At 39.3% G+C, this 17859-nt stretch overlaps 1 protein-coding gene across 4 annotated transcripts in view; it reads right to left on the bottom strand.

Moving 5' to 3' along the window:
* The window catches only part of Enpp2 (ectonucleotide pyrophosphatase/phosphodiesterase 2), a 79174-nt gene that overhangs the window by 43034 nt on the left and 18281 nt on the right, over positions 1–17859 (bottom strand). For all 4 annotated transcript variants that reach the window (XM_027431406.2, XM_027431407.2, XM_027431404.2 and 1 more), the window contains exons 6-11: positions 17728–17825; positions 17397–17476; positions 15693–15812; positions 6404–6459; positions 1189–1254; positions 249–321 (exon numbers count right to left, since the gene is read on the bottom strand). In XM_027431406.2, coding sequence (XP_027287207.1) covers positions 249–321; positions 1189–1254; positions 6404–6459; positions 15693–15812; positions 17397–17476; positions 17728–17825 — 493 coding nt within the window. The remainder of the gene's footprint in view (positions 1–248; positions 322–1188; positions 1255–6403; positions 6460–15692; positions 15813–17396; positions 17477–17727; positions 17826–17859) is intronic.

Raw genomic sequence — 17859 nt, 5'->3', positions numbered from 1 at the left:
TCCCATAACACCATGTTTAGGATATGTTTCCATAGCAAAGCTTATGTTTCCATAGCAAATCGGAAATGACGTTCCTATAAGAGAAATAAGTATATTGAAGTTGTTTTTAGTCTTGAAATTATTTGACATTGTGTATGCCTTGGAGATTTGAAAACTCCCCGACTTTGCGTAAAATCCTGAAATAAGGTTTTGGAAAGTAGGTGGCCCAGGGACATGGGCTCTCCTCAGGCAGGTGATAAACTACTAACCTCAGGGCCAAAGGGGCCATATTTGTGTCCAGAGAAATCAGGCTGCTCAGAATAGAAAGCATAGACTGAAGGCCTGTGGGAGAATCAGAACCAGAGTCAGCGAACGTCCATATCACACATAAAAAACAAAACAAAACAAAACAAAACAAACAAAAAAAAAAAAGCAAAAAAATCCCCAAACCTTCAAGGGTATCAGGGGACACACAGGAAAGTCAGTGGAAAGGAAATAAAAGGAAGCAAACCATAGCATATATATATATATATATATATATATATATATATATATGATATATATCAGATATATATCATATATACATATCATAATGAAACCCATCACTTTGAATGAAACTAATTTAAAAACAAACTCCTTCAGGTTTAGTTAATCTATCTCTCCCACCCACTCCCCACATTACTAGTGTTACCATGGAAACATTTGCTTTCCATGACTTCTTCACCCATCACTCTACACCTCCATACCACTCCCCACTGTGGTATCACTTCACAGGATTAAAAATCACAATAAAAAAAAAATACCACTGAGCATCACTGGGGACTCTAATCCTTCAATAGCAGAATACAGTGGTTATCGCCGCAGGCCTTGCAATGTGCAGAGTGGAAGAACTGACTGTATTCAAGGGAGCCCTCGGTCTTAATGCCTTTCAATCCTTGAGCTTCTGCGGATCGATTCCTTTCTCAAAGCTAAGAACTCACTTAGGGTCCACTGATGTCACCAAGATTAACAGCTGGAGTAATCCATGGAATGCAACGGTCCCCAGTAACTCAAAACTGGTTAAGGAAATAACACTTAATTACCTCAAAGCTTTTAATAACATCAGTTCCTGGCTGTGCTTCTATGTCATAGGCCATCTAGTGTTTTGTCCAGCTCTAGCCCAAGATGGAAATGTACTGAAGAAAGGAAAGGACCCATGAGAACAGATACCTCTCATTGTCGGGCAGCGAAAGCCACTGCAGGATGGTTAGTATCCTCCGCTCATGAGGGATGCTCCTGCAAGGGTGTCAAAACAAAGCAAATCCTTAGGTTGCATTTCCACAAAGCCAAGCCCCAAAAGTGCTTGCTCTCAACACCCAGGCCAGTGCTCTTTCTCTTCCCCACCATCTGTTTCCACTTCATGGCAATGAAGGGCCCTCTTTGGAACTAGTGTTTAAACTTCCGTTTCCTCCCCCAACCTATTTTATTGCTCAAGCCCTTCTATGAATGACTGGACTGGAAACTCTGATTCATGACCAAAGTGAAGAACCTATCTTGCTGATCAGAAACGGCGCTACAAACGAAAAGGAGCCTGGCTTTAAAACCATTGTTGTTTAAAGGGTCTAGTGCTTTGCTGTGGCGTATTGCTCCCAGCATCTACCTCTTGCTGGCAATATGACTTCTACAACCTCAAAGCCCCCAGACCTCTCTTAGCATCAGTTTGCCCATCAAAGTGATAACGACAACAGCAAAGAAGGTCGAGCCCTGAGTTGTAGAGCGAAGTGAAATAAAGCAAGGGAAAAGCGGAATCACACAGGGTGCCGAACATACAGTGAGTGCTGGCAAATTATTTTCGAAACTAAAAAGAAATGTTATTTTATCAATGATCATGGTTATACATCCATCCACTTCCAGATAGCTATGACTTTGCAAACATTATCTAACCCCAAATTTCAAGTTCCTCCTCTGTAAAATAATGGGTTAGTGACAGTACTCTTAACATTTTCTGCTGGTTTTATCAAAATCTGTCAAGAGCAGGCACATATAATTATGAGACTGACAAAAGGGGTATAATCTTCATCCACAAAGGCTTTTGTGTTTAAGTTGTCATTCCTCTGTTGAACATAATTACCCTAGGCCTGGCAATAGCATTAGGAGCTCTTGGATAACACAGGGTGGCATCCTGGGCTGAGTGCTGTTAGGATGCTCACAAGCTAAGCAATATTTTGACTTGAGAAAGAATCACTTAGTTTTTTCCCAACAAGGAACACAAAATGTTCTTCTCTAAGATCAGGCCATAGAGGCAAATTCATGATGAATCCAAAGTAACACTAGTTCCATCGTGGTGAGGAAAATTATTGGGTGGACCATTTAAACCTTTACTCTCAGGGAATGTCAGCACGGGGCATGGGAGAAAGACAAATCCTCACCATGGTAAATGGCTAGGTTAGAAACCCTCTTTCTGTGCCTGCCATGGCCACCCATCCTATTAGCTCTACTTGGCTCTCCTCTCAAGATTTGACCTGCTCTAGAATCCCCTCTGTCTAGAGATGTCCTCCAAGACTAGAAAATCATGCTGGCTGTAAAAAAAGTTCTGCTGTAAGCATATTGACACTGAATAAATGTGGCCCTGCTTTTTGTGTCCTATAAGCAAAATAGAAATAGATGAAGCAAAGCCAGGTTAATCACTTAAGGAATTTAAACCTTTAGCCTTAGAAATCCGTTGTATCTGAACAAAATAATTTTAATTGCATGTTTTGAATTCTTTCCTAACTTATAGATATTTTTAAAAAAGCCAGTGCCTCAGTCCGTTCATGTTACCTTGTTCCTCACCTACCTGAAAGCTGCTTTATTTTGTGTGTGGTGTCGCACCACAAATACAGACTCTGATGAACCCACTCCTAATGTCAGTGGAGAAATACAAGGTAACAGAACACATGCAATGCTTAGAATTCTCATTCTTTAACACCCTCGCTGCATAGGGTACATGAACAACTCTAGAGACCCAAAGAAACCAGCCTGGAGGGCAGAAGGCCTGGGTTTGCATCCTAATTCCCATAAGCACCAGCGATGAGATTTTGGCAAGGTAGCCATCTTTTGATGGCTCTGCAAAATGCTGGCAGGAGTACCTATTCCTAAGGTTATTGGAAGGTTTCAAAGAGATGATGCACGGAACATGCTTTAAAGCAGTTCCTGGCTCGTAGAAAGAGTTTAGGAAAATGCTAATTTTACAAGATCAAGCCAACATCAGTGTTCTAGCGGGGAGGGGGAGGGGCTGTCCAGCCTCCACTCCTAACTCAGAAGCTACTGACAGCTGCTGGCTTCTGAGGGAGAGAGTCAGTTCTCTTTAAGGTTGTGGTAGGTCAAACCATGCTGGGTGGCCCCCACACCCATGAGTACATGGGCATCATCAGTAGCATCAAGTGGACTTGGTAAGTAGTCTAAAAAAAAAAAAAAAAAGACATGAAATTGGGCAGGTAGCAGGGAGGAGTGGATCCAGGAGGAGTTGGGGAGAGGGCGGGGAGCTAATACCATCAAAATATATTACATGAAATTACCAGAGTTAAGAGTTAATAAAACTCCACAATTAAAAAAGAAAATTCAACTTTATACAATCATGTACTGGATTTCTAGGTCTACAGAGAATATACATTCATTCATGAAATGTATATTAAAGTTACATTGTGATTGAGGACTATATATAAACACAAAGATATAAGATTCTCCCACCAAAAGGACTCTGGTGGAGGAGCCATCTCCCTCTCCTTGGGATGGAAAAGCATAGAGTTATATTATCATTTCTTGAATAAAAACCCCACCCACCCCTGCCCAGTGTTGTGTTAGCTGCAATGAAGATTATGGAGGTCTCAGTGTGTCCTTGAACACAGCATTAAACAACTCTAAGTCTTAATGTTCTAAGCCTGTAAATAAGGAGTTGGGCAAAATGGTGTCTAAAGTTTTCTATGTTTTAGAAAGTGGTAGCACACGCCTTTAATCCCAACACTTGGGATTCAGAGGCAAGTGGACCTCTATGAGTTTGAGGCCAGCCAGGTCTATAGAGCAAGATCCAGGACAGCCAAGGCTACACACAGAGAAACGCTGTCTTGAAAACCAAGTCCTTTGGTCCTTATCCATTAGTGTCTCAAATACAGGGCAGAGAATTAAAAAAAATAAAAAACCTCATCAAGAGCAGCAAGTGTCTAAGCAACAAGGAAAATAGGGTGTGTGTCATTCATTGTCTTCAGTGCCACTGACTGAAAAAGAATTAATCTTGAGACCAAGTACATAAGACACAGTCACAAAAAGAAAAGTAAAAACTAGAAAATGAAGGACTAAATGAAGTGCTTAGCAGTGAGGGGCTACATTGTCTAGCCAGTGTTTTGGTTTTTGTTTTTGTTTTTCAAGACAGGGTTTCTCTATGTAGCTTTGGAGCCTATCCTGACACTCGCTCTGGAGACTAAGCTGGCCTGGAACTCACAGAGATCCACCTGTCTCTGCCTCCTGAGTGCTGGGATTAAATGCGTGTACCACCAACATCTGGCTGTCTAGTCAGCGTTTAAAGACAATGAGAATAAAAAAACCAATGCTGGTTATTGACTATTCTCTCTGTACCAAGGAAACTAATAAAGTGCTCTAAGAAAGATAACTCATTCTTTCTCCATAGTACATTTATGATAATTCCTACTTAGGGTTGAGAACATTGATTTGCTGACATGGTCAATCATATGCCCAAGGCCAGTAGCCTCAAAAGTAGACAACCTTGGATTTGTATTCAATCTAAACATTAATATATAATGGGAATTGCTGCCTCTGAGAAGGAATTGAAAGAAAAGAATGAAATACAGTGTCAGCTGGAGATGATTTTGAAATGAGATACTATCATTTAAGAAGCAAGAATAAAATTCTAGACTGCAATACCAGAACATGTCAAAAGGATGGCCTTTAAAGTCTAAACCTAGGGTTTGAATCTGCTTTTATTTAAATATAAAAATTTTCAAAATGGACTATGTGTAGATTCCCTTGATATATATTCCCCATAAAAATGAGAAGAAGCCTGTGACCATATTTTATAAAGTGATAAAAAGCTTCAAAGGGGTGAGGGTTACGAGTAGATGAGCCCACTCACTTCTGGGACATGGAGAGAAAAAAAATAGCTAGGAAAGGGAAGACAGCTTGGGAGCACACAAAGCCACCTGATTATAAGTGGTTACAATGGGTGGAGAGAATTGTCTTTCAAAGCCAGAACACTGGGCCTTTTCAAGGGAACTTTGCAGCAATTCCAGAGGGTTAAGGGTGTGGACTAAGTATTAATTATGTTGTTGGGTCCTCTCCATTCTGCTAGGCAAATGAGTTGCCCAGCAGAATTCCCACATATATCTGTGAGAGAGCAGTGGAAGATTAACTTGGTAAATAACATGCCACTTAAGCAGCATCAAATTCTAACATAGCCATACTTACCCCTAACTTCAGAGACCTTTTTAAAAGAGAGAAGAAAAAAATACCTCTAAATGAGCACCGTCTTAGCTTCAGATCACCCAAAACAATTGCAACTGTCCCCTCGAATGTGAATAGGCTACCTCTATTCCTAAATTTTGGGTGTACAGAAAGCATCATCCTGGGTCAGTCTTAGCACACTGCTGCTAATACAACAGTCCAGACTTTTTGTTCAAGTGTAAAAAGCAGTCATGGAAACAGTTTTGGTGGTTAGAAAAAAAAAAACATGGAAAGAACGTCACACCGGGAATAAAATCCCTTGAACGTCAAAGCAGATCTCTTTTTCTGATTTAAGGAGCCTTAAAAATAATCAACATGTTGACAGTTTTCTCAGGTAAACTTCATTTGCAAGCTTAAAAATATCAATTATTAATCCACAGTTACTTTTGCAGGGATAAGCAGTCTCGTTGTCTTACCGGGGAATTTTGAAAAGTTTGGCGGTAAATGGGATAAAAATGGAAGTTCACCCGACTCACTCTGGTCTACTATGGAGAACTCTCAGACTCTTAGGCTACTCCATCAGCTTCCCAACTGCCTGGAGCTACACATATGTTTAAAGTTGGGAATCAAAATAAATAAGTGCAAACAAAATAAACACAGAAATTTGTAATATTTTTATAAAGAATGACAACAGAAACTACAGCAATCGTAGAAGAGAAATGCACATTCCTGGATGAAAAGTTGCCAAAAGAAAGGTTAAGGAGATAAAAGATCTAAAGGGTAGGTCAGAGAGAAAATCGTCCTTGTTAGAACAAGAGAGAGGCAAAGAGTATGAGAAAGGGAGGTAAGGAGAGAAAGAACCTTTGAGGAAAATATTGCATGAAAAGTTACTTTTGAATCAATACATTTGATGTATTTACATACAGCTGAAATGAAGTTGACCAAATTGAGCTTTCATAAATTGAACCATAACTGTCATTTTATAAACATTGACAAAATAAAGGTAACTTACACAGACCAAAAGAATGTTCCGGCTCTCACCCCTTGCTTGATGGCTGTAATCCATAGCTAATGAGGAAAATATAAGAGGCTTATAATACATTCTGAGTTCTGGTTAAGGAAGAAAAATACTAAAATACATTAGATGTGATATGCTATACTCTATTCATGCTTACCATAAATTTCACAGGATTTCCAGCCTTTTTTTTCACATCTGGAAGTCAGACTCATTATTTCCATAATGTTATTCAATACATATTCTGCAAAAAGTTCTCAAAAGCCTTTCTGTGATGCTACTGACCATTCATGATTTTATTTCATCCCTTCTATAGACAGGTCTTCTATACCTGTCTCTTCTGATAACTGTTTTAAGCATTGCTTATGGGGCGGAATTCTGCTCATCAAAGGATGCAGGGATAAAACCATATGTTTCTGTTACTACTGATGGCCTTTTGGAGTGGAGTCCCAATTTGGTATCCAGATGTCAAAGTCGTAAAATCTGGCTTGCCATGTTTGACTTCAAACTAGATGAATGAGGGAAAAAAGAACTAAAAAGACTACTTTTAAGGTGTCTTTTGTATTGTCTATCTAGCCTTTTTTTTCTAGAGGAAATGGAGTTCTAGAGGAAAGTTTGTGGGATAAATTGAATGAATAAAGCATTCCATGAAGAATATTTTTAAATATTTTCTGTAAACAAGCCATTGATGTATACCTGCAATCCCAATACTAGGGAGTCTGAGGCAAGAGGACAAGCCTAAAATACATAATGAGGTTTATTATTATTATTATTATTATTATTATTATTATTATTATTATTATTATTATTATTATAGCTCATGCTGATAAGAAGTGGAAGATGAAAGAGTTCAGAAGCCAGGCTTTGCACCTTTGCAGCCTGCACCTTGACCCCTACTTCTGTCACTGAACAACTGCCCGCAAGAAAGTAGCTTCATCTTTTTGTGCTTTGGCTTCCTTCACGATGCAGATGGACGTTTCTAGCACTGGGATGATGCTACATTTTAATGAGTTAATTCACTTAAACCAGTGTTTTAGCATTGGGTAAACAGTCTGTGTTTCAGTCTTTTATTATTACACAATAGTGAAAATCAATGGAATCCATTTACCCCAGGAGCATTAAAAACAGCTTACGGTGGCAAGTGTCCCATTAGAAATCTGTGGGAAGAAATCCTCACAAAGGAAGAGAAGGGAACTGTGTAATCTGAGACCAAAGCAAACGTGATTCTTTCCCATCTCATTGCATCCAGACTTTGGGAGTATTTTATGGGTATGACTGCGCTAGAAATCTTTATTTTATTTACTTGTTTATTGTAGAAATATGTACTTGGGAAGCATAGGGGATCTAGGAGTTTGGGTTAAACATTTCAAAATAGCATGAGATGCCTAGCTTGAAAACTTCTGAAAGGGTCTCAGAGCCCTTTGGGGCATCTAGAGAGCTACACCCACAATTCACACCTGTTGCCACTTCGTGGTGAGCCATGGAGTAGGAAAGCATCAAGCACATACGGGTCTGAAGGTCTCTGTGGTGTTGCTGAGCTAGGGGGTGGAGGTCCCCGACTCAGTCTCACAAGCTCCCTCTGATCCAGGACATCTGGTTCTCTGGGGTGGCTCAAAGATTTAGCAACTCAGGTTGCTCTAAGTGCCTCATTGGTCTGGTCTAGCCCTGGGAGGCACCTTTCTTTCTACCTTATAGGTAGCCTCTGGCATGCTCCAACCAGGTTTTATAACATATTCTAGACTTTAAATTAGCCTGCCCTCGGAACTGCCAACAAGAGATGAGCTCAAACTAAGAACCGCCCAGTGCCAAACTCAAAACATGCCAGATCCTAAAGAGGCCTGTTTCTCATAATATGGGACCAATGTTTATACTTACTTTATTTCCAGTGACACAGGCTCACTGTATTCATATCCAAACAACTTCCTGGAAAAGCTACTGTCTTGCTGTTTCCAAGGAAACTGTACCAGGCAGTGTTTGATATATAAGAAACATAAGGCCAACCAGGGGCTTGCTAAAGGGAAAAATCATAGCATGAACTTCTCAAATGATGATGGCCTACATTTTCCAAAATTATAGTATAGAACTCAAGCTGATGCTGGCATTATCTGGACAATGGGAAGTCTTGGGGATAGCATTTTTGCTAATGTACAAGGTTACCAGCAGAAGAAATAGAAGTGATGGAAGGATGCAAACACAGTGTGAAGATGACAGGTAGCCATGGTAACAACACCAACAGCCCACATGAAGATCAAGAATGAAGATGCAGGAGGGAGGACTGGGATGTGTGTGTGGACTACACAAAGGAGCTGCTCAGGTACCTGGCCTGGCCCAGCTTCTTCCTGCTAAGAATGACCAGAGGGCTGTCTTCACGTGCTACACTTTCAGGAAGCTCCAAGCCCCATCCTAACCAATGGCTCTCCTGAGTGAATGGACAAACCCATTAGCATATAATATTAAAGAGTTTACAATAAGTCACTTACGCTGATGACAAAAATCAGAATCTAATTTTTAGACACAGTCATTTATAGACTAGGCTGGTCTCAATCTCATTAAATAACTGAAGATCCCAATTTGCCTGGCCTGAGGCCTCTCCTGCACTGGGATTGCATCGGTTTTCTGTAAATCTTCTGTTGGAATCATATTTGTACTTTTAAAAACACAAAATATAACCTATTAAGACAACTTGAAGACCAAGAAGTGTGTTTCTAGCCTGGCATGGTATTGTCCATCTGTAACCCCATCAGTAGAAAAACTGAGACTGGAGGATTACAAACCCCAGGTCAAATATAAACACATAAAAGTGTCTAGCAAGAAAATTATCTCTCCTTCATAGTAGCTACCACACTGACCCTATTTATAAAAGAAAGCCAGAGGCCTCGTGGGAAGAGATCAAAAAGTGAGTAAGAGAATATATGAAATTAAATGTATATTTACTCATTATGAAATACTAATCAAATACAGTGGAGAAAATAAACAAAAGACATAAAAAGAGGAGGGAACTAGTTGGAAAGTATAAAAAATTTAATGAGTAATGAAGGACAAGAGAGCAATGAGGGAAAATTTGATCAAAATACCTTGGATCAAGATATGTATGATATTGTCAACAAAATCTGCAATATATTTGTGTATGGGATTGTACAAAAAATACATGGGCTCAAATACTCTATCAAAGGTGATATATAAAATTCTCCATACCAAACATAACTTTTCTTTTATTGCTTACAGTGTATATGCCAACATTTTATTGAACAAGCTTTATTGAACACTGTTGTTGAATAATCCTTTTGTACACTGTGAAGATTTGTCACTCTGATTGGTTTAATAAAAAGCTGAATGGCCAATAGCTAGATAGGATTTCTGGACAGAGAGGATGCTGGGAAGAAGAAGGGGATACTTCAGGAACCTCTGAACAAGCAGGATTGGCACTACAGAGATGAGGTAATAAAGCCCTAGGCAGAAAGTAAATTAATAGAAATGGGTTAAATTTAAGAGCTAGTTAGAAACAAGCCTAAGCTGTCTGCAGAGCTTTCATAATAAGTCTCCTTGTCATTATTGGGGAACAGAAGGTCCTGGAGAAAAAGCGCTACTACTGAACACATTTTCTCGTGATAACACATTCCAAAAAAAGTAGATATAATAAAATGAGATGGTTAAAAAAACATTTAATAATCTCATAGCATGGCTGAAGATTAGCAGATTCTGGGAGACTGAAGCATGAAGGGATTTCTTAAGTTGTATCCTAAGCTTCCAGAAGAGCTTCTGTATATATATCTTATATTTCAGAGGTCAGAAGTGTGGGAATTCCCAAAACCGAGGCACTAAAATGAGGACCCAGGGAAGAAAATAAAGAAACAACCCCTCTGGTGCTATTTTTTTTAAGCAAAGGAGAAAGAAACACTCCCAGCTCCTTGTTGGAAATTGTGATTTTTCTGAACTCGAATGCAAACATAAATTTCCTTAGATGTTGAATTTTTTCAACAAATAAACTAAGAAAGATATTGACTGAGTGCAGACTTCCTGTCCTTAAATCCTCATAACTTTCTGCTGCAAAAGCCCCCCTCTAATCATTGGTGCCCTAGATACTGTATCTTGAAAACCAGGGAAATGGAAATACGACTACTTCTTCTTGCTGTGTTTCCAGGAATGCCAAGACTCAATAAAGTTTCCCCACTGGAACCAGGGTGTTAAATGTGAAATTCAACACTTTCTGTAATTAGGTGAAGTACACAGTTACAGGAACAGGAAAGTTTTTCAAAAGAAAATAATCGGGAACTATTCTTCAAAAAAACGTAAGCATACAATTATAATCCTTAGCATTTCTTTGCAAGGAAATTGTCCATTGCAAAGTCATGGAACTGAATAGATAAAGGTTTAGAAAGACCAGAGAGACAGATAGGACTACCAATTCCATACACATTGTAGTTTTGTTGACAGTTTCCTACACATATCCAACGGACTCTGATCAGATTCTCCCCCACTTTCACAACTCTCTTTGTCCTCTGCCCCTACCTTCAGTAGTAGATTGGCTGATGATAATCAGGAAATAGTGAGGCTGTGAGGTAGCTGGGCAGGAGAACAGACCATCAACTCTCCATTGCTCTCCTGGTAATTACAGCCAGTGACAGGCGAGCAATAGAGCTGAGGACATTGGGGCCAGAGCTGCCAACTCTAAGAAGATGGAAACCTACTTGCTCATTTGTTTACAGCTATTTTCATTTTGTTTTTTGTTTTCTTGTTTTGTTTTCTGTTCTTCTTTTTATTTTCCATATGGGGGATATAAGCCAGGGTCACACAAATACAAGGAAAGTGACTCTACCACAGACTATGTTCCCAACCCTCTTTTTACTGTTTTATGCTGTTGAGATGGGATCTCACTAAGTTGTCCAGGCTAAACTTGAACTTATGATCCTTATAACCTCAGCCTCCCAAGTAACTAGGACTATTGGTGCGTATTTAGAGTCCCACCCTCCCACCCAACCACCCAACCCCGAGCTGCTGAGGGCTGAACCCAAAATCTTGTGCTTCCTAGCCAAGGGCTCTACCACTGAGCTAAATCCCCAACTCCTGGAGTCCTGTCTTAAGAACAAACTCCCTAGAAGTATAGGTAAAACCTGTCTTAAATGAGGTGCAGAACAGGTTAACCTCAAGTTTAGTCCACAGGGTACCAACTGAACCAGCCTTTTGATTGAGTCTTTAGACAAGAAATGAATAAGCCAGTTTTTATCCCCACACAACCTACAGGCCAAGGCAGACAAGTAAATGACAATTTCAATTTCAAAAGGAGCTGGTCTAACATTTGAAAAAAAAAAAAAAAAAAAAAAAAGCTAACAGGCAGTCACTTAGCTTTGTTAAAGCAGGCCTCCTGGGTACAGATCCGATCCTGTTAGGTTTTATGTCAACTTGATACAAGCTAGACTCATCAGAGAGCAGGAAGCCTCAGTTGAGAAAATGCCTCAGATATAGGCAAGCGAATGGGGTATTTTCTTAATTAGTGATTGATATGGCTACATTCTGGTCATTGTGTGTGGAGCCACCCTTGGGCAGATGATTCTGGGTTCTATAAAAAAAAAAAAAAAAAAAAAGACAGGCTGCCTAGCAAGCAAGCCAATAAACAGCAGCCCTCTCTGGCCTCTGCATCAGACCCTGCCTCCAGATTCCTGCACTGTTTTGAGTTCTTTTCCTAACTTTCCTTAAAGATGAACATATTGATTATGGAAGTGTAAGCCAAATACACCCTTTCCTCCCCAGCTTGCCTTTTGGTCATGCTGTTTCTTCCTAGCAATAGAAACCCTAAGACAGTTCAACTAAAATTTGGAATGAATTAAGAGGTCAGTCCCTGGTTGGTAAAGGAACAACACTTCCTGGCAACATACCTCAAGGTGAATAGGAGAGCAGACCTCATCCTAAATACCTTAAGGCAGTGGTTCTCAACCTTCCTAATGGCTGCAAACCTTTAACACAGTTCCTCATGTTGTGGTGACCCCTACCCGAGCCCCCCCCCTGCCACACACACTGTGAAATTATTTCATTGCTACTTCATAACTGTAATTTTGCTACTGTCATGAATCATAATGTAAATATCTGATATGAGATACCCAAAGGGGTTGCAACCCACATGTTGAAAAGCTCTGCCTTAAGAGCTAGTACATTAGAAGAGCTGGGGGTGAGCTTAGCAAGATATTGTGTACAAGGCCCTCCTTGACTCAATACCCAGCAACAAGAACGAAACTGAACACCAGTTAGGGGCCGGGGACCCTGTAGGTATATAACAGTGCATGGGAAAGAGGCAGAGGAAGGGCGTGAGAAAAGCAGACAATGACTTAGACTTCCCATCAGGCCCATCCTTCTGGCCTGGAAATTCATTCCAAGGCTGTTGTGTGGCCTTTTGCCATCTCTTTTTGGAACATGCCAACATCCTTCACTCTAGACTGCAATTCATTCATGAGGATGGGTGTCGCTGCCGGACCAGTAGAGGCAGGAAGCAATTCAAGGCCAGGCAGATGGAAAAGAGCAGGAACACATCTGCTCCCTTAAAAACACCCAGGAACTTTGATTTCAGGGGACTTGAATGGGGAAGTGGGCATGCATATTGAGTCAGTCCCCTAGGGTTTCATACACACATCTGAGAGTCCAGACCTAAACTGGACACAGAAGTACTCTACTGACCTCTTCATCAGAAGGTACAGGACGGTTTCAAAGCATTTTCCAAGAAGCAAAAACCCTAAGGGACTCCATTAAAATACATGTGAGCACACAGTGTCATAAGCAAGTGCATGGCAACCAAACCAAAACAAACAAAAAGCCCTCCAAGAAGACAGTGATCACGTCCAGTTGCTGTTTGTGGTGGTTTGGGGGAATAAAGGTCCCCAAAGGGGGTAGCCTTGTTTGAGGAAGTATGTCACTATGGATGTGGGCTTTGAGGTCTCTTTTGCTCAAGCTTCCCTCCGTGTGGCAGTCAGTCAACTTCCTGTTGCCTGGAAGATGTAGCACTTTCAACTATTCCTCCAACACCACATCTGCCTGCATGCCTCAGTGTTCGCCACCATGATAATAGCCTCTGACTCTGTTAATGAGCCACCCCAATTATATGTTTTCTTTATAAGAGTTGCTGTTATTATTGTGCCTCTCCACGACAATAAAAATCCAAACTTAGACACCGTTAAAGATGAAATTCAGTTACAGAAATTAGTTTTTGAAAACTTATTATGGAGATTCAAGATTTCTCAGGAATACTCCCCAAACCTTCACCCCATCTTCTAGGTTTCAAAGAGGGACAAGAAGTGGTCCTTATTCATCATTTCATCTAGCCAAATGTCCTACATAGTCTTATCATTCAGAAAAATATAAATGGAATTAAATTGAATTAGTAGTCTAAGATTTTTATAAATAAATTTTCTACTCAAATTGTTTTTTTTTTCCACTGGGGAATCTTATAAAATCTACAAGTCTCTAAGAGGTTTGTATACATGCTTTAGGAATATATATGAATCATTTCTTACAAGGCTTAATGCTCTATATGCTGGTATACTTAGCCTATAGTTTCTTATAGTTTTTGTCTGTATGCTCTTTGTATAGGTCAGGTTTCTATACAATGCCTTTTTAAAATATAGCTGGGATGGTCCTTAGCATTCTCATAGTGCCTGTCTTGATCAAGATGATAGACAGAAACACAAATCAGTTTCACCACAAATCTTGGGGAGCCTTAGGAGACTTGGTCAAAGGTGTCAACTCTGAGAGCTAGTGAGCAAGCAGGCCAACAAGGCCAAACAGAGAGTTTACTTCATGGGACAGGTTAACAGATTCTCTCTAACTGGGTGTCTGCAGAAGGCAATGAATATGTGGACTTGTCTGCTGCTGAGTCATGCGAACAGAGAGGAAAGTCAATGTCAACACCAAGTGTAAAGTGATCCAATTAGGTCAGATTACCGTTTATCTCCATATACCCCTTGTGGTTCCTTGGGCAAGTTGGTTTCCATAATCAAATTATTACCAAAGACCAACTAGAAATAGTCCGATAGAGCTCACATTTCCGTCACTTTATTTACTCATAAAATATTACTCTATCATAAACTTGTGAAATGCACCCTGTGAACAAATTTTACTGGGATCACAAACTAAGTCATCACAGACTTCTGGGAAACCAGGCTGAATAAAAACAGCAAAATCAGAACATCTATTATAAAGAGCCTTTTTCTAAGGGCATACAGGAAGTCTGTCACTGTTTATTTAAAAAAAAAAAAAAAAAAAAAAAGAAGAAGCCCACTTTTATCCTTGCATGGTGATTTACCTATTAAGCCAGATGAACATTTGATCACAGATGACCTTCTTTCAGAAAGAGGTATCTTATGAAAACATCTCTAAGTTATGCTCCTTATTCTGACCATCTAGGCTGAATGCTCAGATTCAAGGCTGTCTCAGCATGGCAGCTTTGTGAGGTTTAACAAGCCTCCGCCCTCATCAGTGCCCCAGAGACGTGGTTCCATTTTCCCTCTGCACATCTCTGATTGACTATGCCCTGGTCTACGTTCTTGTGATGATTCGGAGCCTTTTGGCCCAGAGTTTGTACTCTTAGGCCCAGTTCTACACAGTCAACAACCATAGCCTTATGTCACTGCTTTTCTCATGTCTGCCCAAAGCAGGTTACCTAACCATGCACACAGGAAAAACCCCAGGAGAAGCCGCCTGAAGCCTTCTGATTTTCTGCCCAAGTGTCTGAGGTCCACAGCAGGATCTCTTTCAAAGTGTTAATTCCTGCCGGTACCAAGGTAGGACTCCACTTATTCCATTGACCTTCTATGAGCAAATGGATTGAATCAAATTATCTATAAATTTCCCATGAATTTTAATCCATTCCTTTTCTACACCAACCCTTTTTATTTCTGCTTAAGATGTGACTGGGGTCAAAGCATCTGGGAAAAAAATCACAGTTCTTTTTCTTTTGCATTGTATCCCAAATTTAATGAGTTAGTAACATTTGATTATTCCTTCACTGAGGTGCTCTGACATTCAACACACAGTACATTGCCAGCACAATCATTCCAGAGAAGGATTTTATCATCCTAACTTATGTACAGACATAGATGCATGTATGTGTATATATGTGCATATTATATACCCACTCATATGTAAGTATATGCATCCCACAAAAATATACTATATAGAATTTACATATACACATATGAAGTGTACACATACAAACACACACATGCAATAGCAAAGGAAGAAAACATCCCCATTTTGGAGAAAATGTTTCAATGCACACAGACACAAAGAACTCAAGACTTACCGGTTGACCCCCCCACCATCGATGGTTAAACTTCTCTCGCCCTCGAAGATGGAAAGTAGAATCGAACACAGGATCATACATTGAATTGCCAACAATTCCATGGGATTCTGGATATAAACCCTTTGTATAAGAGTGATTTTATTGTCAAAATAGCAATGTAATAATCTACACATATTAGTCCTGTTATCAATTTTCTTATCATAGAAAGTTTCATAATATTGAGTTACCAAAATCAAGTAGGATACATATAGACTTTACTTTGATTTTATTGTTAAAATATCAATGTAATAATCTACATATACTAGTTCTTTTATAAATTTTCTTTATCATAGAAGGTTGTAGAATATTGATTCTAAACTAAAGTAGGATATATATATATATATATATATATATATATATATATATATAGTCTTGACTTTGAGTTTGTTTTTGCACACATGAGTCGTAGCTAATTTTAAGTCATTTTAGAAATGTAAGATGATGATGAGAAATTAATATTTGGCTTTTTGACTGCTGAGACTTAACAAAATAGGCATTTTTACTACTTTTACTTACATATTCCAAAGAAAATTCAACTAATGATTCTATTTCTTCTTCAAATTAATAAATTTACATACAATAAAATTATAAAACAATGATAATAGAAAATTGTGTTTTAAACAAAAGATTAGAGTAGCACTTGGAATGCTTGAGTTTGCAACTCAAGCATAGAAGTCTTGAAACCAACATTCTAATTTGAAAATTCAGAATAAATAATACAGCTTGCAAGTTGAGAGGTTAATGGGAAGTCGGTTGAGAACAGCACTTGAAAAGGCCTCAGTTTTAATTTTGAATGTAATTTAGTTGCCCACGAAGCTGTGTCACTTACTATCAACAATGGAGGCAAATGGAGGGAAATGGATTTCCTCTGAATACTGAAGAATGTGTTTGGGGTTTTGTTTGTTTTGTTATTTATTTATTTATTTATTTATTCATTTTGGTTTTGTTTTGAAGACAGGGTTTCTCTGTGTAACAGCCCTAGTTGTCCTGGAACTCACTTTGTAGACCAGGCTAGCCTCAAACTCACAGAGATCCACCTGCCTCTGGCTGGGATTATAGGGTTGTGACACTACACCTGGAAAACAGAGTTTTTCATTCTTTTGTTTTTGTTTTCGTTTTTTGAAACAGTGCTTCTCTATGTAGGCCCAGCTGTCCTAGAACTCACTCTAGACTAAGATGACCTCAAACTTAGAGATCTGAGGATAAAACTGACTCCCCAAAGTTGTTCTCTGACTTACACATGAGCACGAGCACACACACACACACACAAACACACACACACACATGCATGCACGCATGCATGCACAAACACACATAAGCACACACACACACACACACACACACACCAAATAAATAAATAAGTAAATAAATAGGTTTGGCCAATACAGTCAGACTTTATGTTTTTAAGTGACTTTTTCTTTTGTTTGTTTTGGTTTTCTTTAAGAGAGAGAAAGAACATGAAGTTGGGATGTTCTGGGAAGAGTCAAGATATAGGAAAGAATACAACAAAAATATGCTGTGTGAAATCCTCAAGTAATATATTTAAAAAACACATCTTTTCAAAATTAAAGTATGTCCTGTATTAAAAAAAATAACTCCCCTTCAAGTCATTCCAGGGTTAAATTGCACCTCTGAATATGCATTAACTTGAAAACAAGTACTTACAGTGGCCAAAGTGTATAGGTTAGGGAAGGTTTTTGTGGGGTACACAGGCCTCATGTAGGGAGCATGTGTGCCACAGGACCCTAGAAGTAGAAAAATGAGTTATCAGGACAAGAAAACCATCCAGAACCACTTCATGTATAAAATTCATTTTCTCAACTATGGAAAACACATTATTTTTCCTTTTGTATCTCCAATAATAAAACTTATTTTAAAAAAAAGAAAGAAAGAAAGGACGACAGACAGGCAGTGGCTCGATGGCTCTAGAAGCCTGTAGCAGAGCAATGACTATCATGAAGGACAAATGAAAACATAAAGTGGAGAAATGACTTACGCAGTTTCTCAATGTTAGGCATGACCTTGCTGCCTTTCTTCATGTACGATGCTCGGAACCCATCCACAGAGAAGATGATTAATGGAGGGCGGACAAACCTTAAATAGTAACACAGTAAACCTCAGAGAAACT

This window comes from Cricetulus griseus, chromosome 10 (assembly GCF_003668045.3).
Source record: "Cricetulus griseus strain 17A/GY chromosome 10, alternate assembly CriGri-PICRH-1.0, whole genome shotgun sequence".
NCBI classification, from domain to species: Eukaryota; Metazoa; Chordata; class Mammalia; order Rodentia; family Cricetidae; genus Cricetulus; species Cricetulus griseus.
Note: the sequence above shows the minus strand (reverse complement) of the source record. Positions and strands in the feature narration are given on the sequence as shown.